Source organism: Cibotium barometz, chromosome 50 (assembly GCF_041138505.1).
Source record: "Cibotium barometz isolate CiBa-2024 chromosome 50, ASM4113850v1, whole genome shotgun sequence".
NCBI lineage: Eukaryota > Viridiplantae > Streptophyta > Polypodiopsida > Cyatheales > Cibotiaceae > Cibotium > Cibotium barometz.
In genome coordinates this window covers 4623107-4649785 of record NC_141095.1, presented here as the reverse complement: position 1 = coordinate 4649785, position 26679 = coordinate 4623107, and the positions used below count along the sequence as shown (strand labels likewise).

Genomic DNA, 26679 nt, shown 5'->3' with positions numbered 1-26679 from the left:
GTGCAAGGAGACCATGGATATTTTGAGGACATCTCACAGTGATCCAAGTATACATAGGTCTATGAGGGTTGTGACACATTGAGATATGATGAATATATTGTTGAGAAATGTGGTGCTAAAGAGCACAAGGAAGAGGTAGGGAGTGAGTTGAGTAAGCCAAGAAAGTGCAAAGCCTAGCATGAAGTCACATGAGCAAAGGGATTTATCCCACATTGATGTACAAGCCCAAGGGTGTACCTCCTCATATAAAAGAGGGCCATTTTAAGCAATGAAAGCATATCACTTGCACACATCTCAAACCTCTTTATGAGTACAAGTCTTAATCTTGTAACCTAAGTCTATGTCACATACTCATCATTATGAGTAAACTTAGATTACACCCACCTTAGATTATTTCACTCTAATCATATTAGATTAGAGTGAAATAATCCTATACTAATCTAATCATATTAGATTAGTATAGGATTATTAGCACTAATCACCATAAACATGCACATGATATCCATGATTCTCAACGTGGTATTAGAGCCTTCCCTATCCCCTCATTACTAATCTCAACTCAAATTAGTTCAATTACTTCACCAATCATCTAATCTCAACCTTATCCATAGCTCAAATTCCTATTAAATATATCTTGCTAACTTCATTTGCTAAATTACAACTCCAAGGGTTTAGCTCAATTTTACCCAAATCAATTGAAATTTGTGAATTTACACCGATTGTGTTTTTGCTCTATTTGTTGCATGTAGTTCACATTAGCTCAAGCCCTTTTAGGGCTAGTTAGCAACTATAACAAGGACTACATAGCCCAAGTCTCAAGAAATTTGATGCACTATACAAGCTGGGAGACACAAAACTACAGACGCTACAATAGGCACAAATCTGTCGATTTCTTAGGTTTTTGAGCTGATTCCCCACTTAGGACATTGGTCCTCATCAAGGGCAAGAAGCTAATATAAAAATCCCCATCAAACTTGACTTTCTCAAGCTCAATTGAAGCCTCCAATAATCATCCGTGTTAATCACTATGATTAAGTACTAATTACTATGATTAAATACTAATTACTATCACTAAGGCATCATTAACAAAAATTAGGCTAATTAAGGTTCAAAATTGGAAACTTAAAGTGTAAATCTATAGTGGGAAGTTCTTTTTGCATCAAAATCCATTGCACCCATTTTCATTGCTCAATTGAAGTACTTTTGTACCGCATTTAGTACATTTCTAGCATGTAGTTTGCATTCTAATAATTTTTTGTCAGCTTGAAATCATCCTCACAAGAAAATCTAGAGCACATTGCCAACCTTGTATGAGATTAGACACTACCAATGAAGCAAAACACAAGCTCATTAGTAAGACCTTCTCAAATGGAAAACATTTTGCATTTCAAAGCGTTACTTGGGGGCAAGGTTAAATCCTTGGGAAACTCATCATGGAAAAATACATGTGCATAAACACCAAAAGCAAAGAAAAGAAGCATTTACATCAAATCTAAACATAATCAAAGCACGAGTTCATGAGATGACCACAACACACAACATGGCAACCACATTAAATGCATCAAAGGAAGCATCAACCAGTCATCAACAAGTGGCAATAAGAAGAATGATGTTCACCCCAAAGGAGCCATCAAAGAGCCAAGAGTCAAGACAAAGAGCAAAGACCAAGAGCCAGGAAGCAGTCAAGTTGAGGTCCAAAATGCATTCATGTGTATTGTTGCATGTGTTCAACATCTCGTAGGTGTAAACTATAATATTCTACAATATTATAGTTTTTCTTTGAAATATAATGGAAGTTGCATCTCTTTATGGTGTCTTTGTGAAGAAGTGTGGCCCATGGGAGTAAAGAACATTGTGTACACACATGCTTTCATGTATTATTACATGTGTTCAACATCTCGTAGGTGTTTGTCATGTACTGTTGTTGTCTTGAAATTTTGCTTTGGAATATAATGGAAGTTTTAGATCATAATATGGTGTCTTTGTAAATGAGTTGAAATGATAGTGGCCCATGGTGTCTAGTTCTCAACAACTCGTAGGTGTGACATGCTGCCACAATGAGAGAAAGATTAGACGGAGACAATAAGAGTAGAGAGAGAAACCGCTCGCCTCAACACCAAAAAGCGCCCGCTAAAAAATTTTCACCAAAAAAATACACCCATATAAGAGCCAAAGCCCACTATGGTTTTGAGCAGGCACTTAAAAATTAAAAATGGGAAGATGCCATAAGGAGATGGCAACATTGGATACAAATACACCTTGGTATTGCCTTTACCTAAGGAAAATAAGGCAATTGGATGTAAGTGGGTATATAAGGTCAAGCATAACTGAGATGGATTAGTGAGAAGGTATAACTTAGATGGATTAGTGAGCAGGTATAAGGTCAAGTATAACTCAAATGGATTAGTGAGCAGGTATAAGGTAAGATTGGTTGCAAAGGGTTATGCATAGACCATAAGGATACATTCAGCCCAGTTTCGAGAATGGCAACTTGAGAGCTATTGCTATTGGCTACAACATAGCATAGGATTGGTATTTACATCAAATGGATGTAAAGAATGCATCCTTACATCCATCTGCAGTAGTGAAGGGTTAGTCTTTACATCAGATGGATGTAAAGAATGATTTCTTTGATGGTGGTTTCCAAGAAGAAGTATACATGATGTTAACACTAGGTTATGAGAGTGATTCACACCCAGGTTTTGTGTTCAAGTTATACAAAGCCTTGTACGATGGCTTGAAGTTAAATAAGATTAGGTGCTAATCTACCATTTTTACCCGAATGGGGTTGGATATCCCAAGTACTCAATCCGAGCTTTCAGCATGTCATATTCGATAAAATGTTGACTCTTGATCTGCCATCCAACAGTACTTCTACTATGTCCACTCCAGACAGCTTGACTTGTATCATCGGGATGGCTTCATCATAGATTGGGGATTCCTTTGATAGAGTCTGCATCTTCTTAATGTGGATAGCCTCTAAAGTGTCTGATGGTCCCATTCACTCCTCCTAGGGCATCAAGCAGTGTACCAACTGCTCTCTGAAGTTTGGCACGAGTGTGAGGAGTTGTTCAACCGACATATGGATCAATTGCTTCTTTAGATGGTAGCATTTCTTCCTCTACGAGCCTGATCCGCCGACCTTTCTCCTTCATCAGTGCCTTTGCACCTTTCTGAGGGTTTTCCTTTGCCCATGTCATGGACACTTCTCCTCCCTGGTTTGTGGTGTGTTGTACTATATTAATCGGTTGTTTGGTGACTTTTGCATCTTGCCGATAGATTGGACCGGGGCCTTTCTGGCTCCTTCTTCCGCAACGCTTCCCAGCTTGTTGCTTCTCCACCCAATCAGACACCTCCATGCAAACCTTGTGTTGCTCCTGCTAGGTGACCACCTTTTGCTTCCCCTTCTTATCTGAGGTCGGCTCTATCCCTGCCTCCAGAGTCTTGGGTTGCATGGACCTAGTCTCAGTGCCATGGCTGATGATTCCGTCACGTTTCAAGTATAAGTTTGAGATGAAGGATTTGGCTGAGCTATAATATTTCTTGGGCATAGACATGGTGAGATCAACTCATGGCATTTTGTTATTATAGAGACAATATGTCTCGAACATGCTGTCCACATATTATATGACAAGCTGTAAGCCTATTTTAATGCCATTGGGTGGAGCAGAAAGTTTTTCATAGATACAGGTGAGCTTTTGGAGGACCCCCCACTATGTATAGGCATATAATGGACAGCTTCATCTACATGACCATTCCTAGGCTAGAATTGAGCTATGTTGCTGGACTATTATGGCTCACCCTAACCCTCCTTGAAACACATCCAAAAAGAGATTACCTGGTGAACCGTAATTGTCGTGGAGGATCTTTCCAATGGTTGAGCTCATAACCATTGAGGTCTCCAAGCTCTACTCCTTGAGAAGCAATTCCACCGCATCTCGTGAGCATTGTAACACCGCCGCGTTGCCCTACGGGTCCTTGTCCCTCCTCTCACCTCACTTCACTCACACACACTCACTAGCATGCATTAGGGAGAGAGATTAGCAAGAGCAAGACAATGGGAGAGTATGTTGTATTATGAGAGAAATTCACTTATATACATGGCCATAAGTGTTCACACTCACTTAAACTATAGCCGGCCGGGCACTATAGACTCATAAGAGGCCTAATGCTATTACAATGACTACTCTCATAATATATCCATGAAGTACATCACTTAAGACTTCATCTCCTAACTTGCTACCACATGCTCTTAAAGTGGAAATCGCTATAAATACTCCATCGGACCATTACGGGAGCCCGTCCAAGTTGTAGCTTTGGACATTGTTGCTTCATATCTTGAATGTATGGCTCTTTGGTGTATCTACCGTGACTCCTTGATGTAAGATTAATGGTATTAGCTCTTGTTAACCCTAGAATTGGGTTAACATTTCTCCCTTCTTGATGGCGATCGTGGATCGTGTTTGCGCGATCGTGTTTGCGTGATCGCGTTGAAGATCTTTATGTGGGGAGAATGAACAAGCTTTGTTGATGGATTTGATGTTCAATGACGTTCAATGGTCTTTGTTCCTCCAGAAGGAATAAAAAAGCTAGTTAATATTGTGTATTAGGAATTCCTAACGGGGTGGGGGGTTTTTGCGAATGATTGCATTTTTATATTTGTGTGAGCCCTCCTTTTTTTTTCTCGCTTTGTTTTTGGCAATCATCGGCAAGGTTACATTTGATTTTTGTTAGTGGGGCCACTAAGAGATGTTAATAATGGGAGAGAGAAGAGAGGGAAGGATTGCGAAGGAACATAGACTTAATCATCAGAGCGAGATGGTGATTCCCAATTCCTCATTTGATTCATTGAAGAAACATTCATCATTTGAAGTAACTGGCTTTCGATGATGTCCCTTTATGTGGCAGGATTCTTGTCAAATGTTGTTGAGTAGGACCTCTTCCTGTCATCTTCTACTCATGTGCTTTTTGTGTTTTTATGTATATGTAAGTGCTCTATGAAGGAGATTTACATGAAGTACAAAAATTGAGTCATATAGACTCTTATTGAACTGCTCTATGTTGAATTAGCCACTTGTTGGTGAGGATTGAAAGAATTACGTCGACTTACGAGGCTAATATAGATATCTTCATGAAGGATTGAAGATCATTGATTTGTGAAGATGGTAGCATCGTTTAGAGAGGTTTGTAATTTGAAGGAAAATTCCAGGCGATGGGTTATACCATTGATCAAGCTTTCACCCACCATGCCACCCCATCCAGAGATGTACCTAGAAGTTGTCGATGGTGAGGCTTTGGTGTAAATGTTCTCTTGTGCATGAGTATGGATATGTACTCATGGAGTAATTGCTACATTAATTCAGCCAAAAGAATAGTAAGCAAGAAGCTTAACAAATATCTAATGGCTATTACGTGATATGGCTTAATCCGGGATGAGGCTTAAATCATGAAAGTGCAGGTTCTTAAGCCGTGAGATGGAACTTAGTGAATTGGAGATAGAATTCCATGAAGTTGCAGGTTTTGACCTTGATAGTTTTTTTAAAAAAATTGGTCAGCTAGGTCATGACTTGTGAGCCACCGCTTCTTATGTACATATTTCTCATATCCGGAGGGGTGACAAGAGCACTGTTATTTTTTCCTTTGATGCACTCATAAGTCTCTGTTGTAGATGTGGGTATTGATTCTGGAATTTGTGGCTCAGATGTTGTCGAGGCAGTAGGGAAGACTGCTGATTGTTTGGTTGATCACACAAGCTTTTGTGTTGGTGCTAAATGCATAAGAGTTGTTGAGTGATTTGCTTGTCATTTCTTGGGCCTCCATTCTTGTCAAACTTTAGGTGAAGCTATCGGTGGTGAGGTTTTCTTCACATTGTTCAATTTTGGTAACCATATGATGGAATTACCATCATAGTATCCTTGTTGTTGAAGCACATGCACAAGCACCTATCTTTGATGAACACTATAAATTGGTGGCCGATGTGCTGCTTAGTGTTGAGGCTTTCTTCTTTGTGCAAGTGTTAGGGACTTTGTGATGCGCTTGGGGACCCAAGCTTTGGTATTTCTTTGGTAGTACCCTTGTGCATGCAGCAGTGTTTTTGGTATCCAAACTTGTTGCATTGGTGGAGTTCTTTGAGGAACTCGCATAGGCTTTTGTGGACGGTGTGGTGGAGTGCTCTTCTTCTTCCTTGGACTCTGAGCATTGAGGAAGAGGTTTTGACTGCCAAGGCACCCAAATTTGATTGGCACCTTCATAGTAGCCTTGAGCTACAAGTAGCTGCTTCTCCACCCACATTTTGATACTATGAAGATATCGTGATTGTGGGAGTCTTGGTGGAGTTTTCTTTAGGGTTGATGTGGGAGGTTTGGGGCCCTCCTTGACTTTGGTTAGTGCTGAGGCTATAGGTCTGAGACTCATGAGCACTTTTGATGATGAGATTAGGGTCTCTTATGGAGTTATTGTCAATGACGAGGCCTTTGAGCATGTGGTTGTCTCCGATGAAGATGCATAGGCTCCGGGGTCTTTCCTTTGATTTCCTTGTTAGAGATAGATGGTTTGGCTTTGGGAATTTCTTTAAGAATAGCTACTGATTGTGAGGTTTTGGCATCGAACTTCGTAGGTGAGGATGGGGTTGAAGGAGTAGATGCTTTATCTTCGAGGAGTCGATCATTGATGCAAATGATAGGTCATTGTGTAGAGGGGCTTTTGTGGAAGAGGCTTGTATCCTTTTGTGTTCAGCATCATAGATATCCATAAAAGTTGCATCCTCTTCCTCGTAGTATGGTATTGCCAACTTTTTTTTGTTGACCATCATGGATGACTCTATCGCTAGCAAAGCACAGTGGTGCTTGGGCAGCAATAGTCCATTTATGCCCCAAGATTAAAGCTGCTTCCAACACATACTCAACCACAAAAAACTTGCAAGTAAGGGGGTTAGTTTCAATATACATTGTATGTTCAAAAGTACCCCAAACATGGCATGTTCAAGTCTTGTGTAAAGTTTATTCTTTCAAGATGGGCCATGAGTGTTGGTTGATCTAACAAATCCCATAGCTCTAGGGTTATGAGATTGTGTTCTCGTGTTGGATAAAGTTGTGCTTGAGCTGTGGTGATTTTATTTGCAATTTCCAATCCAACCAGAATCCTAGGGATCTTTTCAGTAAGATATGTTGGAAGTTCCAGCTCTTGCAAGGTCTCTTCCTCCCGTAATAGCAATTTTACATTGCTTGAAGGAGTGTTCAAGGTGACTATTTGCATGGATTCATCTAGTGAATACAATGATTCATTTATCCAAGTTCCACCAAAGATGACATCATACTCAAGGGAATCTAGGGTAACATGAAATGTAAATTCCATATCGCCCATCGATTGTTTGAGTAGTGTATCTAAAGCAACCTGGAACTTCAATGTTTTGTACATTGGCTCCTCTTGCAAGACTATTGCTTGTAGGGATGAGTTTAGGTTGTCTTGATGACACCCAAGTGTCTATTGTCATGATGTTATGACTATTGCTTGTAGGGATGAGTTTAGGTTGTCTTAATGATACCCAAGTGTCTATTGTCATGATGTTATAACTAGCCCGAGGGCTAATCAATGCGCATTTGCGCTCAACATCATTGCCTGTAGGAAAATCCATGTGTTTCGGTTATTGTTTTGGCCTTCAGATCCCTTTTGTGTTTCATACTCCCATTCACTTTCATCCTCATTTTGGCTTTTAGTTTTTTCAAGAGTACCCAATGCGTACACTGGCACACTTGGCCCTCTGATAACTCTTAATGAGGTCTGTTTAGAAACTTGCGAATCCTCACAGTCCTGTTTTATGGAGTGTATGTACTTGTATAACTCAGGTTGATCCCTTAAAGGTGCAAGTGCTGCTAATGCGATGCTGGCTTTATCATGAGAGAAGAGCATTCCTCCAAATGAGGTTTTGAGAGACTATTTTAATCTTATAAGGGAATTATCAAATTCCTCACGTGATTTCTTAAGTGTATAATTCATACAACCTGTTTCAAATGACTCTTTTGTAGAGAGTATATCTTTCTCTTGAAAGGGGAAGCGATACTCCTCTGGGCTTTGTATTTTGGTTGCTATTTTAGTTTTGGCATTACGAGACTCAATCACAACCGGTAAGACATTCAACCAAGCTAAGCATGCTCTCTTGAGCTTGCTTTTTGCATTCCGCATATGTCATGTGATCATCATTATCCACCTGAGGTGGTTGGGTGGGTTCTAGTTTCTTGATGGGTCTATGTGGTGCACTAAGCGAAGAGTAAGAACTTGTTTCATTCTCACTTAGTGATCATTATCCACCTGAGGTGGTTGGGTGGGTTCTAGTTTCTTGATGGGTCTATGTGGTGCACTAAGCGAAGAGTAAGAACTTGTTTCATTCTCACTTAGTGATGTACTAGAACTTCTTTCATTCTTTGACTCTCTTTGGTTTGTCAATTTTTCATTACATTTACCCATGTGACAAGATCGAATTTTCTTTTGGGCTTTTCTATCTTGTGTTGCACATATGGGTGTTGAGATCTGTGTGGTGGTCTTTGAGGAGGATGCTTCTGCATCTTGTATAGCTTTTGACTCTTTTGTGTTTATGTTTCCTTTTGGGTTTATGTCCTTTATAGGCTCCTTTTCCTTGACTTTTAATTCGACCTTGGTTTTGATAGTTTGTTGTCCCTTGTCTTTCTTGGATTTAGAAGGTTTTGATAGTTTGTTGTCCCTTGTCTTTCTTGGATTTAGAAGGTTTTGTTTTCTCTTTTGGGTTCTGTTTTAAATCATGTTCTTCTACCCATGTTGAGGTGTTGTCTTTTACATTCTTTTTGAGTGTTTCTCGTGCCTTGGCTTTTGTAAACGTGTAAGCACATTCAAGGGTACCGTGGCCATTTGCCCGTTTTGTACACTTACGATGTTAAGAGTTGTATTTTGTGAGACAAGTTGCATTGAAGCAACTCGTCTTGGGCAATCTTGGAACATGTGATCAATGCCACATTGTTCACACATGGGTCGCAAGGTGTCAGTGACTATGGGCATGGAAGTATTCTAAATTGTACAGTTTGCCACCTTGTGAGGTCCACGATAATAGAAACACTGAAGTGTTCAATTAACTGCTTCCTGAGCAGTTTCTACCCTTTGGACTGTTTCTGTTTGGTGCATGGGAGATGGAGGTTTTGAGTCCAATGTGGATAAAGCGGGACACTTTTTAGTATCATGGTCAAAGGTTTTATAATATATGCAGTATAGAAGAACAGGTGCCTTGTATGCAAAATGAGAATTGGGGGATAGTCGTAGTGATTGCACTCAACACAAGGCATTTCGTTCCTCACTTTTAGAGGCATTAAGGATGTCTGGTTTTGAAGGTTTTCATCCTCTCGTAGAGATGTTTGCTGTAAGGTTTTAAGCAAGGCTGCATAAAATTCTAGGAATGTCAATTCCGAGATCGATCTTTATTTTGCCATTGCTTCACTTGGTTTAGATGAGGAACACCTCATAGCATGATCATCTTCTAGCATGTTATCTAAACGTATTGCTTCTTTACAACATTGATCGAATGTTTTCGGATTGGCTATAATGATCAAGTTATGTAAGTTGTTATTGTTCAAGCCCATCATGAAACATCTCTTCAATTGAACATCGTTTAATTTTTCCCATGAATCTCCTCATCCTCCCTAATGCTTCTTTCTTGAGGATTGTCAGATCCATTACCAACATAATAAAGTGGAAAGGTTACTTAAATGGCAGAGTAGTGCCCTTGCATGTCTTCAAGAGTCATGCGAGGACTTCCTTATAGACTTATTAAATGATAGTAACATTTGTGCTGCCCATGCCAGGAGGGTCACACTAATGGACACAAGGACATGACATTAGTAAGCGAAGTTAGGTATAGGTATGATACGTTCATGGAACCTCTACCATTCAGGGATAGGAAGGTAGCAGAAATCCTCTCCATTACTCCTACTTTTGAAGAGGAACATGGCTTCTGACGACAAGGTGGTTATTGAAGAGGTGACAACACCAGGTCCACACAAGGATTGAAGAGGCTTGTAAAGGGGGCGGATCTGAAGGGAAAGGAGACATTATTAGAAGAGAATGTCATTAGGGATGAATTGGCAGAAAACCTTCCCAATGGTAGGAGGGATACCTTGGGCCAACTCCAGGCCCTCGCTAACGTCACCGCCCAGCTACACACACAGCACAAAAACGGGGTCAGCATTAACATAGGGAGAAGATGTACCTATACTTTTAACTTAATTAAGATAACAACACAATTGCTTAACCAAACCATAGGATACAAGAGACAACATCATTTTCTCGAGAAAGCAATGATTTCACAAGAATTTTGGTATTTTCAAAGCAAGGACAAGTAGCAACTTCTTTCTACATAATTAATGTTAACATTAAAAGTCAATCAAAAAGCCTCTTTTTTAAATGATTATTAAGCTAACATGGCCATTAGTTCCTTGTGGGATTCCCAAGGGAAGAGTTGGGGCCGCATCCGGGACATTCCCTCTAGGGTCGTGCATGCTTCTCGAGGTGGTATTTTGGCATCTTCAAGGGGAGCCATTCTATTCACCTTCTTGTAGCCCACATGTGCGTGAACTCAACACTTCAGTCAAATCTCAAATCGAAGTTTGTTTGCTCACTTTATGAGCTTAAAACTCCTACGTGGGAACCACCTCTAAGAGCCAAAGAGCCCTTACTAAAGTCACCGCAAATGGGGGGGAGGAAAGGTGTCCTTAAACTAGAATTTGGGACAAAAAGCTGCACCTACACGGAGAGAGGGGGAGTTCTCTCTTAAGTCTATTTACCCGCCGGGGGGGGGGGGGGGGGGGTGGGGGGGAGAGTAGCTAAGGACACCCTCCTCTACTCAACACAAGGGTGAGATGATGAAAAAATTTCTACAGAGCTTACTTGGAGATGGGCTAAAAAGGGATTTCTTGGAGAGGGGCTGCAGAGGGCTGTCAGGTACAGTCCCGCACAGAGTGCCAGGTGCAATCTTTTCATAAAGTGTTGGGTACGGGAAGTGCAGGGTGTCGACCATACAGGTGCTGGGGGTTTATACAGGAGCTAGTGTGGGTATGGTACATGAAAAGAGTGAGCAAAGCGGGGATGATGTACGATGAAAGTACACTGGTCTATAGCTGCATGAGTTTGGGGAAAGGGATGGTGCCTGTACGTGGGCAAAAGATGAGGTACGCATGTACCTTCCAGGTTAGTGGCCGCATGGGTGTCCATGTGACAACTAGTGGGGACCGTACGCTAGGGCGGTCGGCCTTTGGTGCTTACATGGGCGCTCGCGTATGTGAACAGCATCTTTTCGGAGTGGGGACTCCTAATTTTGGGGCATCGACCTCGATATACGTGTCGATGCGCGCCCGACGGCTATAAAAAAAAATTTGACGAAATTGTTCAGGTTGTTTTCCTAGTCGTTGGGATGTAGACTGTTTGTCAATCGGACACCCGGTCATGCATTTATTAAGGTCTAAAGTTTATAATATTTTAATTGAAAATAACTAAACATTTGATCCGATGTCTGTTTTGAGTGCTATAAAATCCTTTATTAGGATAAAATCACGTGCGAAATTCAAATTTGAGTGTTGTAAAATCCTATATTAGGATTCCAAGTGGAAATAGCTCGATTATTAAAATTGATGATTTTTACCTCATAAAAAGACCATAAATTCATCTATCAAATGGACATATATTATTATTTTGAAGATGGGCATGTTACAAGATTGCTCCCCCCCTAGTAAACCTTTCCTCCAACAATTGTTGCCCTCTGCTTCTAGATCTTCCAGTGTACTTTTCTGTCTCTAAGCTCAGTGGTAGTCCCTTGGCAAGATGTGGAGCTTCTCTCTCAGGCTCATAATTGTATCTCAGGATTCCTCGGGCTAAGCCCATGAACTCACCAGATAGTGTTGGAGAAGAAGTACCCTTCTCTCCTGCCAATTCTTTGTTAAGAGGGTTCTCCATGGTTTCCTCATTACTTGATGATTCAAAAGAATTCGTACTTTGTCAGATAAACACACTTCCTTATGTACTGGCCGAGTGAACTAACCCTAGGCTTCTCTAATAAGACAATCCTGGTTGGCTAGATGCACTGTCACATCAGGGGAAATGTCATCACCAAAAAGCCTTCCCAACCTTAGGTGCATGAAATGGTTGTAGTTGGAAAAAATGTCGATTTGCACACAATTGGATTACTCAAGTCTACAATTACTAGATTTTTACAAAATCATGGACATGATCACAATAGAAATCATACTAAAACTATCGTTCACTCTCAGCTACCCCTAGTGTCAGGGTGACCTTAGAACTCCCTTAGAACCACCCTTGAACACTTATTTGACGACACTCAAGGTCTCAGTTGATTTTGTGGGTCCAAAATCACGGTGATTTTTCTCACCCTAATAAGTTCAATGATTGTATATAATGATTTCCCTGAGGTGCCTAGTAAATGTTTTAGATGTTAGTCTTATCAAATTATCAAGTTGGGCCACCGTGATTGATGACATTGTTAGCAACCTCATGGGGGTATGACACACGGACCATGATCCATGGACATGCATTGTGAACTGTAATCATGGATTCGTAGTCAACAATTAGATAAGATAAGACAAGATGAAATCTGTCAAAGATAAGGTGCAACTAATGTGCAATCCTAGGGTTGTTGGACAACTAGAATTGTCAAAGCATCATGGAGTGATAAAAAATCACAGGCGTGATCGAAAATCATGGGCATGAATTTACAGATTGCAGAATCATGGCAATGTGAGTCAAAGTTTCGATGAAAAATCAATGGTTTGAGGGTGCAAATCTTAATTTTTTCAGGTCAAAATTTCTAGATTCTTCCTTTGCAACATGAATGTTTAAATGATAGCAAAGCAATAGGATCAATGGCTCTTTATTTTCTAAAATTTTAAGATTTTAAAAAATATAAATGGGTGTTCACTACATAATAATGGCATGATTAATGAGTTCCCACCATGCAAGTACAGACGCAAATGATTTTTTTTCTTTTCTTTTCTAACTCTTATTCAATGCAAAAAAACCATTCCAAATGCTAAAATAATAAAAAATAGCCCTTCTTTTTCTCTTTTTTTCTCCTTTCTCCCAGCCTTATCCACACAACTTATCCTCTTCTCAACCAATCCATAGCTTCAAGAAGCCATATCTAGGGAAAAGATACTTATAAGAAGATGACAAGGCATGTAAATAGAGTAGAAAGAGACCAGTGACTCCAATGGCGCCAAAAATGTTAGAAGCTACACCACCCCTCTCCAAATACAATTGATAATGCTGCTTATCTTAACACATCATGGGGGTAACTTGCCGCCTCCAAGATTGTATCTCTAGAAGACTCCAAGCTACACTAGTGATGGCTAGCTCCATTTCTTTTCCTCCTTCCTCAGGCTATCAACCAAGAGGTTGTCTTTCTTCATACAAGGACTCCCACTCCTCTCTCTACTCTCACACTCATGAACACTTTCTTCATACAAGGACTCCTCTCTACTCTCACACTCATGAACACAAGCATAAGAGCAACATGAAGCTACACTAGTGGTGGTAGCTCCACTTCTTTTCCTCCTTCCTCAAGTTATCACCAAGAGGTTGTCTTTCTTCATACAAGGACTCCCACTCCTTTCTACTCTCACACTCACGAACACAAGCATAAGAGCAACATGTACCAAGAATGAAGTACTCTCTTCTCTCAACTCTTTCTCTCACACCATAGATATAAGATAGCAACAAGGAGATAATACTAAACTCAATTGGCACAGCGGGGATTGTGTATTACATTATGAGAATTTGTTATTGATATAATTGGCCCTTATTCACATGGGTGCCTAGAACTTAAAAAGAGATAAAGTAAATGACTATAAGATACATAGGCTTAGGAATGGCTAACTATTCTCATAATTACAATATATATAGTGTTGTTTCATGACACTTATTATATTACTACCTCTCATATGTAATGAGGAGATGCTAAGTTAACCTCAAAATGGGTTCACACACGGCACACACAAACGCTTGCACTTGCAACTGACCTCATCAATGCCAACCCTCCAAGTATATCTCTAGTGTGGGGAGACACTTGCAGCTAACCTCATGAACACTAATCCTCCAAGTACATCTCTGGATGGGAAGGACCATGGCAGGCACAAGCCTCGCCATGGTGTGATCCATCGCCTCGGGACCCTTAACCATGCCAGTAGGTACCTCCCTCGAGCTTCCATGTCTATAACCTCTCTACTTTGACTCCAATTCAATACCAAAATAACTTCGCCGTAGTAGTTGACATATTCATCAAAGTAAAATCCCCATCTCGGCATAATACCTTGTCGTGCCAAGATGCCCCAAACCTCCATCCACCCATGCTCATTATATGGGATTCTTGCTCTCACTCTGCTAAACGCAAGGTGCGGACCACTCTACCATTCCCTCATGTTGAAGGGTCTATATCACTTCCACAACCTCTACATCACCTATCACTTACTATTTCACCTCAACAAGCCACCTTCCAACTTTAAAGATAATATGGAGGAGAGGGAGAGCTTGAGTTCCTTGCAAGTAAATACACACACACACACACACACATACGAGAGAGAGAGAGAGAGAGAGAGAGAGAGAGCAAGACAAAGAGAGAGATGGATGGCTTAATTTTCTTCTCTCTTCTTCTCTTCTCTACAACCATATAACTAAAAGATAAGAGTACATACATAAAGGGAAAGTACTCTCCTACAACAACATATAATGGGGTCAGTCTATAGTGTGAACCCAACTACATGAGCTGGTGCCTACTATAACTATGCCATAACTCTAGTACTCCAAAGCTGCCACCACACAGCCTGTCATCCACTGGTGGCGACATATCAACCGTAATCTCACCAACCATGCTAGTGGCATAAGTGCGGCTATCACCCATGCGGGTCATCAACGTCCGTATATCACTAGGTGAACTCGATATCTCAACACACTTTGCCCTACAGTTGGCTAAACTAACCGCTTAACCTCGATTGCCGCCAACTCCATGGCATATCCTGGACCATTCCACACCATCCACTTGCCGGCATCAACTTCACCTCATCAACTTGGATGATGCAAGGAAATGGTCACTAAGAAGGGGGGTATGTTAACCACTTCATTAGTTAACTGGTTTCACCCACTTGACCTATCATAAGGCACTTTTCCATCTTACCCATGCATGAGAATGGGGACACTTAACTTTTATAGTAAGACGGTACTGGAACATATAAACCAGCCTTACCATGAGCTTAAATAGGGAAAGTCTACAAACTTAGTATAGAGTTGCTAAAGACTAGTAATAGCAGTCGGACCATTTTTAAGTTTGGCCAGCCTAGTGTGAAAAGTAGTCAATTATATATAAGCCATTTCTAACAATTAGAAACACATAGCCAATCCCTTGCAATAGTTTGTATCTCTCCCTCTTCCCTCTTCTTGCTTGCTTGATGGATGCATGCTAGATAGGTTTAATTATAGATTTTCTTCTTATAATATCTTCCTCTTCTTCCCCTGCCTTTATGAGAGAGAACCATCATGAAGGACCATCTCTTCTCGCCTCCATCTTGACATTGAGATCTCTCCCTTCACCCTTTGTTGGTAAGGAGAATTCCACTGTGACCAATAGAGTAAGGACGCGGACGAATGAGCTAGCACACCCATAATGGGAAGCTACATTCATGTCTCAAAGGCAAGACCTAACGACACATGCTTTAGCAAGGCTAAGGTAAGCTCTTGAGTTGAACATGACTTATGTAGACTTGGCACTTCGGCTAAGTAAGATGCATGCTTGTGTGGGATATTTGACCACAGTGAGGGCGAACAACAAATTTAGGACACACAATTCTCAAGTTGTGGGACCCGTTGGAGGGTACAAACAGTCTCATATGGTCATGAGTGTTGTGCATAGTTCCTATGGATTGAGTTGTGGGGCCTATTTGAGGGTACAGATAGCCTCATATGGTCATGGGAGTTGTACATAGTCCCTATGGAGTATTTGTTGTAGTCTCCACACCACCAAATGATATGGTCATTTAGTCATTATGGATCAAATCATGGGTTGGTCGACATGGCCAAGTTCATCATCGAGTTTATTGTATTCAAGTACTTTTTGTAAGCAAGACATCCTCCATCCATAGTCTGTCACCACCATTAAAGTTGCTTACTTGAAGCACATGGGTGGGCAAACAACCATCAATTTATAATCAAAGTTTATAAGCAACAATATTGTTTACTCTCTAGTTCTTTCTACAAATCAATGCTATTTATTGTGTTAATCTACTTCCACTATTGTGTTTTCCTAAATGGTATCAGAGCAACACATGCTCTAGACAAATCTTGTTTTGATAGTTTGTTAGTGATGAAAAGTTGGAAGGGACAAATTACACTCTCTGGAAGTTTAAGATTAGGTCTATTTGATTCATATGAGTTGTGGAAAACTCCAAACAAGAGTTGATGCAAAGCTAGGTGCTACTTTGGATCTACTACATCTATAGACCAATACTGCTAGATCCTGATCTCGATTTGGCATGGAGGTGAAGGAATGTAGATACTCTTATGTGCTATCATCAATGTTATTGATTCATTGATGACCCCAATTCAACATACTTCCACAGCTTTTGAAGCATGGAAAGTTCTTAAGAGCCAATATGAGACGAAGAATAAGATAAGGAGTCAAAACCTTGAGAATCAGCTTACAGCAAAAAGGCGTTATGATAGAGAAGCAACATAGTAGTTCATATCATGGATAAAGAATATGCAAGATCAAATGGTTGAGGTCAGGATTACTAAGACGAGTGAAGAAATGGCACAAAGATGTATTAGAGTGTTGCCCCTAAAGTGTGATAGTTTGGTGACCTCACTAAACACCCAAGTGTGCAACCTGCCTCTTACTTTTGAGGAGTTTGGCGTAATGTTGGTGAAGAAGCAGATGCATTTTAAAGCTAGAGATGGTAGCGATGTTACAATCTTCTCTGCAATTGCAAAGAGAGGTAAGGGGAAGGACTTTGCTAACCCTAATACTTCTGAGAAGAAAAAAAATCAAAGGCAAAGTGCTTCTACTATGATAAGCATGGTCGTGTCGTAAAATCGTGTAGACTAATGGAAGAAGATGAGAAGAATGGCACTTTGAAGCCTTTGAAGGAGGAGTCTGGGAACAGTGTTGACGCTAAATTGAAGTTGTTTATAGTCACAAAAGAAATATGTACAAATGCTACACATTTCTTAGCATCCGATGGTTCATGGATCATTGACAGTGTGGAGCATCCCAACATATGACCAATCAATACCTCCCTCAAGCCTATGGGGAAGTCCATCCTCGTATAAGCGGATAGAGAACGATGCCAAATGCCTAGCCATGGGTTCAAGTACCATTTCTTTTTTTCTAGCAATGGTAATACTAAGAAGTTGCCAAATGTCCTTTTCAGACCAAACATAAAGAGGAATCAACTGTCTGCTATGGCCATAGTAGCTTGAAGCTTCTCTTCAATAAGGATGGTGCAGATGCTAACGACAATATTGTTGGGAGAGGAATCTGGAGTACAACAACTTGTATGAGCTGTCAGCTTTAACAACCTAAGCCAATGTTAGGAGAAGAAAGATATGGGATAAGAGATTTGGGCACCTGAACTTTATATTCTTTAAAGAGATACAAAGGGTTGGGATTGTGGCACATCTACAAACATTTTCAAAGATGCCATATATGTGTGAAACTTGTATGATGGGCAAGAAGCATCACCATGCATTGCCACAAGAAAGCAAGAATCATGCAAAGGATCCTCTAGATCTTTTGGTAAAATGCTAACCACTACATTGGGTGGTTCTTTCTCTTCTTATTACTGATCGATAACTTTCTTATTAATGATGATAAATGACTTTAGTAGGAAGATGTGGATTTATTTTCTATAAGGTTAAAGCTTTTGGGAAAGTGAAAGTATAGCATAGCTTAGTAGAGAATGAGACAGGGATTGGAAGTTTCAAACAGATCAAAGAAAAGAATTCACATCAAGAGAATTCAATGCCTACTATTGCAAGAAGCGTAGGATTAAGAGAGATTTAACAGTTGGTCATACTTTGCAACAAAATTGCACATTTTGGGAGATGACGTGGAGTATGGTCAAAGGAAAGAAATACAAAATTATTTTTGGAGAGTGGAGGAAGTTAACACCGACTATCATCCTTAATATGAGTTACACAAAGGGGTGTATATCCTTAAGAAGAGTTACACAAAGGTAGTGAAGAGCATGACAACTCAAGAAGCTTATTCTGGTAAGAAACCTTCAGTTGCATATTTCATGATATTTGGATGTGACTATTATATGCATCCAGAACCGAGTGGGATTCCAAGAGTAAGAAGTGTATCTTCTTGGGGTATAGTATGGAGTCAAAGGGTTACTGACTTTACGATTCAGAGGCAAAGCCGTGATGTGGTATTCGAGGAATAGCCCCATCTAGGTGGAGGAGAAGGCTTCATCCATAATATCCTTCAACAAAGAAGTAGCCCAACAATAATAGCCACCAATGACAGCATCAACTCCACAAGAGGTGGATTTATGAGATGATGAAGAGAAGCCTTCAACACCATACAAGGGGTGATATCCTAAATGGGTGAAACATTTCTTTGATTACCACTATAGGTTGCTTCTTGCTGATCCATGACGAAGTTCTAGACCCAATAAGAAACAATGACTAGAAACAAATTTCCTGTTATCACAATCTTCTGCTGAATTTAACTCACAAAATCCAGTCAAGGAATTATCTGATGTGTAAGTGATGTCATATAGATGGTACCTTTGATGTACTTTAATACCCGTTTTTATCTTCCAATGGTTCTCTCGGGCTGATATGAGAACCTGCTAAGGACACCAATTGCCAAGCTGATGTTAGACCATGTATTGTATAGAAAGATCAAACTCCCCACCACTAACTTTCAATACTTCTTCATATCCACAAGTGGAGAAGCATCGTCCATAGAAAGCTTTGCATCTCTGACTTGCACTCAACCATGCCAAATGCCTTCAAAATTTCTCCTACATACTTTTGCTGAGAAATGGAGATTCCACCCGTTTCTTGCCAGGCCTCAATTGCCAAACAACATTTCTTCTACAGAGGCTAAGGTAGCATGCTTTACTTCATGTAAAGTAGTCTGGTTGAGAAGAATCTTAGGAGACATGGACGTTGCTAAAAAGGAAGCAATAGTGTTGTTGTGTGACAATCAACATTGCATGGTGATTGCAAAGAACCTGATGTTTCATTCTCGTACGAAGCACATTGAGATTTAGTACCATTATGTGCATGAGCTTATTATGGATGGAGACGTGGAGCTTGTCTACTGCCCAACAATAGAGAATTATGCATATATTTTCACGACGACTCTTGGGAGGAGAGCCATCTTCTTCGACTCAACAATGGACCAAAGAGGTAGGTCACCTTCGAATGTATGTTGCAGAGGTGTTGAAAAATATTTACTCAATATTTCACTCTTCTATTGTTACTATGGATAACAAATATACTCTATTTTATAGATATTTTATGGGGAGTAGTAGTTGTGTTAGTGACCACCCAAGCACCCAACAGTTCCCAATTCAGACATTGGCCAAAAGTGGCCAATAATATATATAGACTAGTTTAGTAGCCGTAGTTCATCATTGAGTTCATTGTGTTCAAGCATTCTTGTGAGCAAGACATCCTCCATCCTAAAGTCTGTCTAGATTGCTTACAAAGCTCCTTGGTTGGAGCACATGGATAGATGGACAACCATCAATTATAAAAGTTTGCAAGCAATAATATTGTTTAATCTTCATTTCTTTTTACGATTTAGTGCTTTGTATTGTGTTAATCCTACTTTCACTATTGTATTTTCTTACATTTTGATGCACTACAACAGCGGACTGTATTGCCAATTCCATAATTAGTCCAAATCGCACTCGCATGATGGTCTTACTTTGGTGAAATAAGCGAAGTATAAGGCTTATTTCGAACACATACTCAAGCTACAAAAAAAAAACATATTTTTTTAAAGTTTCGAGTACTAATTTTCTAAACCTTTCTTTTTGGCTCACGTCTCCAGGTTCATACCTCCAAACTCACCCCTCGTATATAGGTTCACGTGTCCAAGCTCGTGTCTATAAGCTCACATCTCTAGGCTCAAGCTCACACCTACAAGTTCACATATGCAAGCTCACATCTTTTTGTATGAACTAAGCTCACATATTATGAAATAGGTATACTTGGGACACGGATTTTTATGTAATAGGCCTATGAAAATAGCTAGTACACAAATTGGTATGATAAGAAATTATTTAAAGGACATGAGTAGGCATATCTTTACAAGTATTCAAGGCAATAATAATAGGTTGGTGCAGTTTTAGTATACCTACCATCTTCACGCTCACGTGTCGAGATTCACATCCTTTTTCGCAAGACTCTGGACTCATGTACCCCAACCCGAGAGCTGTTTTGGCTTGGTTTTTGGAATTTTTAAGACTTTTTAAACTTAATAGGGGTGATTAAGGATCCTAAACCTTATCACTTGTGAGCTGGATAAAAATCCATCTCCAAAATAACCAATTGATAATGTTTCTAGCTGGTGATTTTGGATGCCAAAAGACAAATCCCACTAGGAGAAACAGGTGCTTTCAGTCATGCCACACTGAATAGCTTAGAAAGGTATATCTCACTGTTTACATATACACAAAAAAGGGGGGGCCACTATATCAATGGCATAAGAACATTACATAGCCTGCTATATCATGACATAGCCTGCAAAGTTGATACCACAAGTTCAAATATTGGCATAGATAGATCACAGGTGTGAAGAAAGGCATGTAGAAAACTGTGAAAAAAGGAAGAGATGGTGAAGCTAGGGGCTCAGCAAGTACTCAAAGACAGTTGAAAGTGAAGCAGCAGATTTACAGGCTCCAACTCATCTCCTTTCTCATCACAGAGGGCCACCACTCTATAGCCGGGCTTCAGCTCACTCACAGGCAAGCACGCCTGCCCTGCAAAGTCATCCCGGGTAGTTTTGTCCGCATGCACTTCCACCCTCAGCACTGCAAGCTCCGGCACCCTAAGGTCAAACTCGAATTCCTCCTTCCACTCTGGAACCCAGTTGTCATCTATGGTGGCTGTCTTCTTCATCACTGTATCAGCTTCCACCCCAGCAATGCCGACCTGCACATCCATCCATTTCCACACCATCAAGGAAAGAACCGCAACTATCACCATTACCATCAGTACACATAAAATGACACACATCACATCCATTTCCTGGTAAGTTTCATAACCATTACCATCACTTGGCATGACATCCATTTCCTGTATCAATGCTCACCATTAAATGGCATGACATGTCAATGCAGCAGATAGCAATTGTCATTACTCTCATCATCACCATTACAATCACCACACAAACATCATCGTCGTCACAATCACACGCCAGCATTGTACACATACAGGCATACCCCAGTATCACCACCATCACACTGTGCACAAGCTCAGACAGCAAACATCCTCTCTCTCTCTCTCTCTCTCTCTCTCTCTCTCTCTCATACACACACACACACACACACACATACGGACGTGCACCCGAATTTGAACTGCAAATACTTACCCTTGTATAAAAATCAGGTGGAGAGAATGTGTCAAAGCTCCTTTTACCAAAATGTTCAAGCCATCCGCAACCCGTGCACAACTTCACCTGCAAAAACAAAATACATAGTTAAAACCTCAAGTGTAAAAGTTTTATTACTCCTAAGAGAAGAAAGCTTATTTCACATCATACCTTTAGTTTCAGCTTCACTGGCAATGGATTGACTGGATCATACAGGCTCACAAAGGTTCCATCACTCTTAGGAAGAAGAAAGCTTGGTTTCTTTACATAGCCACAACCACCGTTTGCTCTGAAAAAACCTTTGGCAACCCACAAGTGTCTCCCATAACCCTGTCATAAAAAATGCATCACAAAGCTGTCATTCAATATTAACATGTTGAAACTTCTGGAGTCAAAGTTTTCTGTAATAACAGCAAGCGTATGTATGGACCTGCATATTGGCTGCAACCATTTGTGCTCCATGTGACCATGCCCGGATTGGATTGTAATTTGAAGAATCGAAACGTAACCCATAAGGGTAAATCCTTAGGAAATTGTTGTGAGTGAACCTGGAAAATACAGCATAATGAGAAGGCAGGCAGCTTCGAATCAATCTCTAAAGGGCCTAGCCACACAATGTCAGGGAAAGTTTAACAATGAATGCAACTTACTGGACAACAGCAGAAGGATTTGACTCTGCAACTTTTGTAAGCTGACGTTCACTCAAGCTAACCCGTTTCGCATATTCCTCTACTTTCAAAGCATCTACCAATGACTTCCCTTTTGGCTTGCCAGCATTTATTGTGATCAGTCTCTTATACTCAGAAGATATTTGTTGCTCTTGGCGTCTCTCTGGGGGTTTACTTTCCTCATCTGAGCTTTCTTCTTCATGGCCTTCTTCTTCAGTAGACACTCCAACATCCTATAGAACATTGTAAAATGAGTCAAGGTATTTGCAGGCACATGCACGCACACACATGCCACGCGCACGCTTGTTTACATGTCATCCTGCAGTTTCAAAAAGTTCTCATAAGCTCTGACCTTTTCAAGATGTTTGAAAAATGAAATCTCTTGCCCCCAAATGGATTTCTTGTCGGCCTTCACCTCCTCAACTGCTATTTTTTGTTCAACCTGCTTTGGGATCTTGGTATTGTGAGCCCCAAGATACTCCTTTGGTGGTTTTGTTGAGATGAGAATTCTTCCTCTCAGGCTCTCTGGTGAAGGAAACTCCTTCATACACTCTGCATTCTCTGCGTAAAAGAGGGTAGACCCGAACGTTTCTGCAATCGTCTGTTTAAGACACACCCGACAAGCATGATCTAGAGATGTTTGAACAAAGGGGCCTACTAGAGTCATTTATATTGCAACATTTGTCTTCCAGGTAGTCTCAAATACCTTGGCTGCTTTGGCTTGTAGCTCTGGAGGCAAATGATCTTCCAACGTAACAATTACGGGGTAATCTGACTTGACAAAGGCATTCTCCTTTATAGCAATAAGGCATGTCTTAAACTCAACTGGAGTAGTTAATGTCCTACACAAGAATCAAAAACACGATCAGCACATACATAGCCTTTTCACTGAATGATTTTTCACCCATTTTAGAATAAACCCTATCTAAGTTTGAAAACTGTATGAACCCCTGCCCCCCCCCCCCAAACCACGAACACACTCAAAAATTATGAAGATTATATGAGACATTTCTGATTGTCATAATGGACATCTCATCATTGTATGACAAATACAGGAAACAAGGTCCAACAGTCATAAAACTAGTGTAGAACTTATAACCAATGGGTACCTTCCATGCAAGACAGAAATATCATTTGCCTCTGAATTAGGCCATAAGTCAAGCTCGACCACACGCACTCCTCTGCGGAGTGCTTCTGCAATGGGCTTTTCACTGCAAGCACTGCTCAGCTGATTCCCAGTGAGGTAGGAATTATGACCAGTGAATATAAAGTAGTGGGACAATGGGTATGTCATGTCATGATGGATCTGAATACATCATACAAGAGCTGCTCAGCATTGGCACTTGAAAGTTTTAAAAGAAAAATTTTAGCACTAAACGAGATTTAAACAGACAAGTTTAGCACTAAACAAGGTTTAGCTTGATAAAGAAGAGGAGGTGAATCACTTACATGGGTGTTGATGGCAATGTTGTGGTCGGTGTCAAAGAGATAGTCTAGAAAGTTCTGCTCATGGAACTGTGGCCCGGATGAAGTTTTGAGAAGGGCCTCCATGAGGGTCTTGGCCTGGGTCTCTGAGACATGGCGCTCCTGCTGTACTTCTACCAGAAACCTGTGGAATTGTGGCGGACCCATCACCCCATTTGCAGAGTATTTCTCAAACAGGACCTTAAGTTCATCAGGCGCAGGACGAAGACCCATCTTCTGCTGACGATTTAAACCACAACCCACTTCGAATTTGATCAAGCTAAGAGAGCCCAAGTTGATTTAGAGAGCTCAACTTGATTAGGGCCAGATTAAAGAACTCAACTTGGATTAGGACCAAATAAAGATATCCCGACTCGCTGTTGGATCAGATTAACAGGATTAGGACCAGATTAAGAAAACCCAACTCGCTTCTGCATCAGATTAGCAGAACCCAACTTGCTTTTGGATCAAGTCTTCAAGAAATTCTACCCAAACTCCCTTCAGGAATTCGACCACCCGATGCGTTGTTTGATCATAACCGACTGCAGTTTCATCAAATAAAGATAAGTCGGATCAGGACCCACACGCAACCTCAATGAGTCTGATCTTTACGGGGCAAATGTAGCTGTGTTGGTTTTTAGTAAAATACAAAATGCGCTGTGGACACGCAGTGAGGTGTGAATGTCGGTGCGCCAAGTAGATGGTTTGGCAGAGCGACGGTGGGGTGGATAAGCACTGTCTTGAGGTGACCCCAGCTGAACAAGAAAGCAGAGCGAGCCACGGACCCCAGGAGAGCGTCGTGTCAAGCACTGAAAGTTTTGTAGGTGCCTTTAATCAACGTCTTCTTTATGGCCCTTAACATATATATATATATATCATTGATGTTTCCCTTCTTGAAAAAGCCGTTTCATTCCCTATACATGTCTCCGATCCCTACCCCGCAAAAGAGTGACCGATTGGACTTCGCCGAGTAAAAGAGTGACCCACCCGATTGGACTTCGCCGAGTAAAAGAGTGACCGATTGAACTTCATCCGATAAAAGAGTGGTATCTCGTACACGATCTCCAAAAAGTTCGACTCACGGCGACAAAGAAACTGACGGGCATCATCGGTCGGATGTCATCGGACGGATCTCGAACATGAAAGGCAAATGCGGGTCCGAGAACGAAGAGAAACACCACTTGGATGGCCTATTATGTGGCAACTTGTGATTGGAGGCTGCGAATCGGTTGTTCGTTGGACAAAAGAACAATAGGTAAAGTAGATCCGGTCGGTGCATAGGCTGGCGATCGGCTGAAGACGATTAAAATATATTTTAACTGGTTTTTTAATGTATTTCCTTCGCGCGTCGGATCGGTCGCAAAAGCTTCATGTGCGAAGGCTATCTATAATGTGAGAGAGGGTACTAAAATTTGATGCTATCATTTTCCACTATGGAGTGGGTAGATTCAAACCATGTACCTCCCTTTCCAAAGGCAAGGGCGCTACCACTAGGATAAACCCAAAGAGGCAATTTATCATGAAAGTTATGTTGTTGTTGTCTAACTCGATATGTACGATCAACTGTGCAAGGAATGTGATGTTCCTTATAAATGTAGCAACCCTGTAAGAAAATGTGATGTTCCTTCTAAATCTGGCAATTGTGTTTATACCATAAATATTGGTAACATAAAGTAGAAGGATTTTATGCTCATTCTTTTGGGAATAATGTGGATAATGATTATGTGTGTTTATGTGCGCATTGAATTTGAAATTTTGAGTTTTTTACTATGAGTTTAGTACCTTGGTTTTAATATTCAATTGTCATATACTAATATATATAAATGTACCCTTTCTCTCCAAAAAATATAAGATCAAGAAAAGTGACTTCCTTGGAACAATATAAGATATTAAGCTTAGCTTTTTGGGTGTATAATAAGTTTATTGATAAGTGAGAAGGTCATGAAACGTTTCATATTGATGTGTACAAAGAAAAATGTGAGTTGATTTTTGAGATGGAATTGCTACCTTTTAGTATGATGTTTTAGAAATTGAATTATTGAAATATCATAATGCAACAACATTTTGAAGCATGAGCACCTTCTTCGATTGAGACCTCTCACCATTATAAACATCAATATCTAGCAAACATGTCAAATATGCAAGATGTTGCAATCAAAAAAATAAAATTAGATGGCAAGCAAGATAAGACACATAAGAAATTCAAAGCACCACGAGAGCGTCAATGATAGAACACAACAATTAGCCATGCCCCAAAGGCTATGAGAGAGAGAGAGAGAGAGAGTAAATATATAAATCTAAAAATTTGAAATTTTGATGACATGTCATGGCTCAATAAGAGGATGATCTTGTAAATCATACTACAATGCAAGGCTCAATAAGAGGATGATCTTGTAAATCATACTACAATTCAAGGCTACGTAAAGAGAAATGGAAGAGGGATCACAGGGAGAAGATAATACTAACACACAAGAATAGACGAGTACACAAGAGAGAGATGGATGGCTAAACTTTCTTCGTTCTTCTTACTTCTTCATTACAATTGTAATATAAAGATAAGAGTATATACTATAAGGGGAAGTACTCTAGTCGAAAACATATAACTAACGATACAACTATACCATAACTTTACTAACCAAAGCTGGTATCATACTAGTGGTATATCAACCATAATCTAACCAACCATGCCAGTTGAATAAGTGTGGAGGTGTCATCCATATTCGTACTAGATTTGAGCTTATTATCTCCCTCTCAAGCTTAAATCCATACCATACACTCCAAGTAAGCTTCTAAACATGCAAAGCTACTTTGTCCCCTCACAAAATGATGATACACCTCAATGTGCTTCATCCTAGCATGATACACTAGGTTACTAGCCAACTTTATGATGCTCACGTTGTCACAATAGTGACAACTAAC

General features: G+C 40.4%; 1 protein-coding gene across 1 annotated transcript; it reads right to left on the bottom strand.

Moving 5' to 3' along the window:
• Positions 1-20484: 20484 nt before the first annotated feature.
• Positions 20485-24600, bottom strand: LOC147609740 (phosphoinositide phospholipase C 2-like). The gene is made up of 9 exons (XM_086787035.1): positions 23746-24600; positions 23406-23602; positions 23003-23138; positions 22649-22897; positions 22279-22529; positions 22059-22176; positions 21800-21958; positions 21629-21715; positions 20485-21189 (listed from the first exon to the last, which is right to left on the bottom strand). Exons 1-9 carry the CDS (start codon positions 23992-23994, stop codon positions 20887-20889), a joined length of 1749 nt encoding a protein of 582 aa, XP_086643161.1. The 5' UTR covers positions 23995-24600; the 3' UTR covers positions 20485-20886.
• Positions 24601-26679: the final 2079 nt, after the last annotated feature.

What these genes read in the sequence shown, in the direction of transcription:
- LOC147609740 (XM_086787035.1), bottom strand. Translation starts at nt 23,994, where the DNA reads ATGGGTCTTCGTCCTGCGCCTGATGAACTTAAGGTCCTGTTTGAGAAA. An exon ending in AATCCTTCTGCTGTTGTCCA is followed by an intron (nt 22,177 to 22,278) that starts GTAAGTTGCATT and finishes TGTATTTTCCAG; the next exon opens with GTTCACTCACAACAATTTCC. An exon ending in CACCTGATTTTTATACAAGG is followed by an intron (nt 21,190 to 21,628) that starts GTAAGTATTTGC and finishes ATGGATGTGCAG; the next exon opens with GTCGGCATTGCTGGGGTGGA.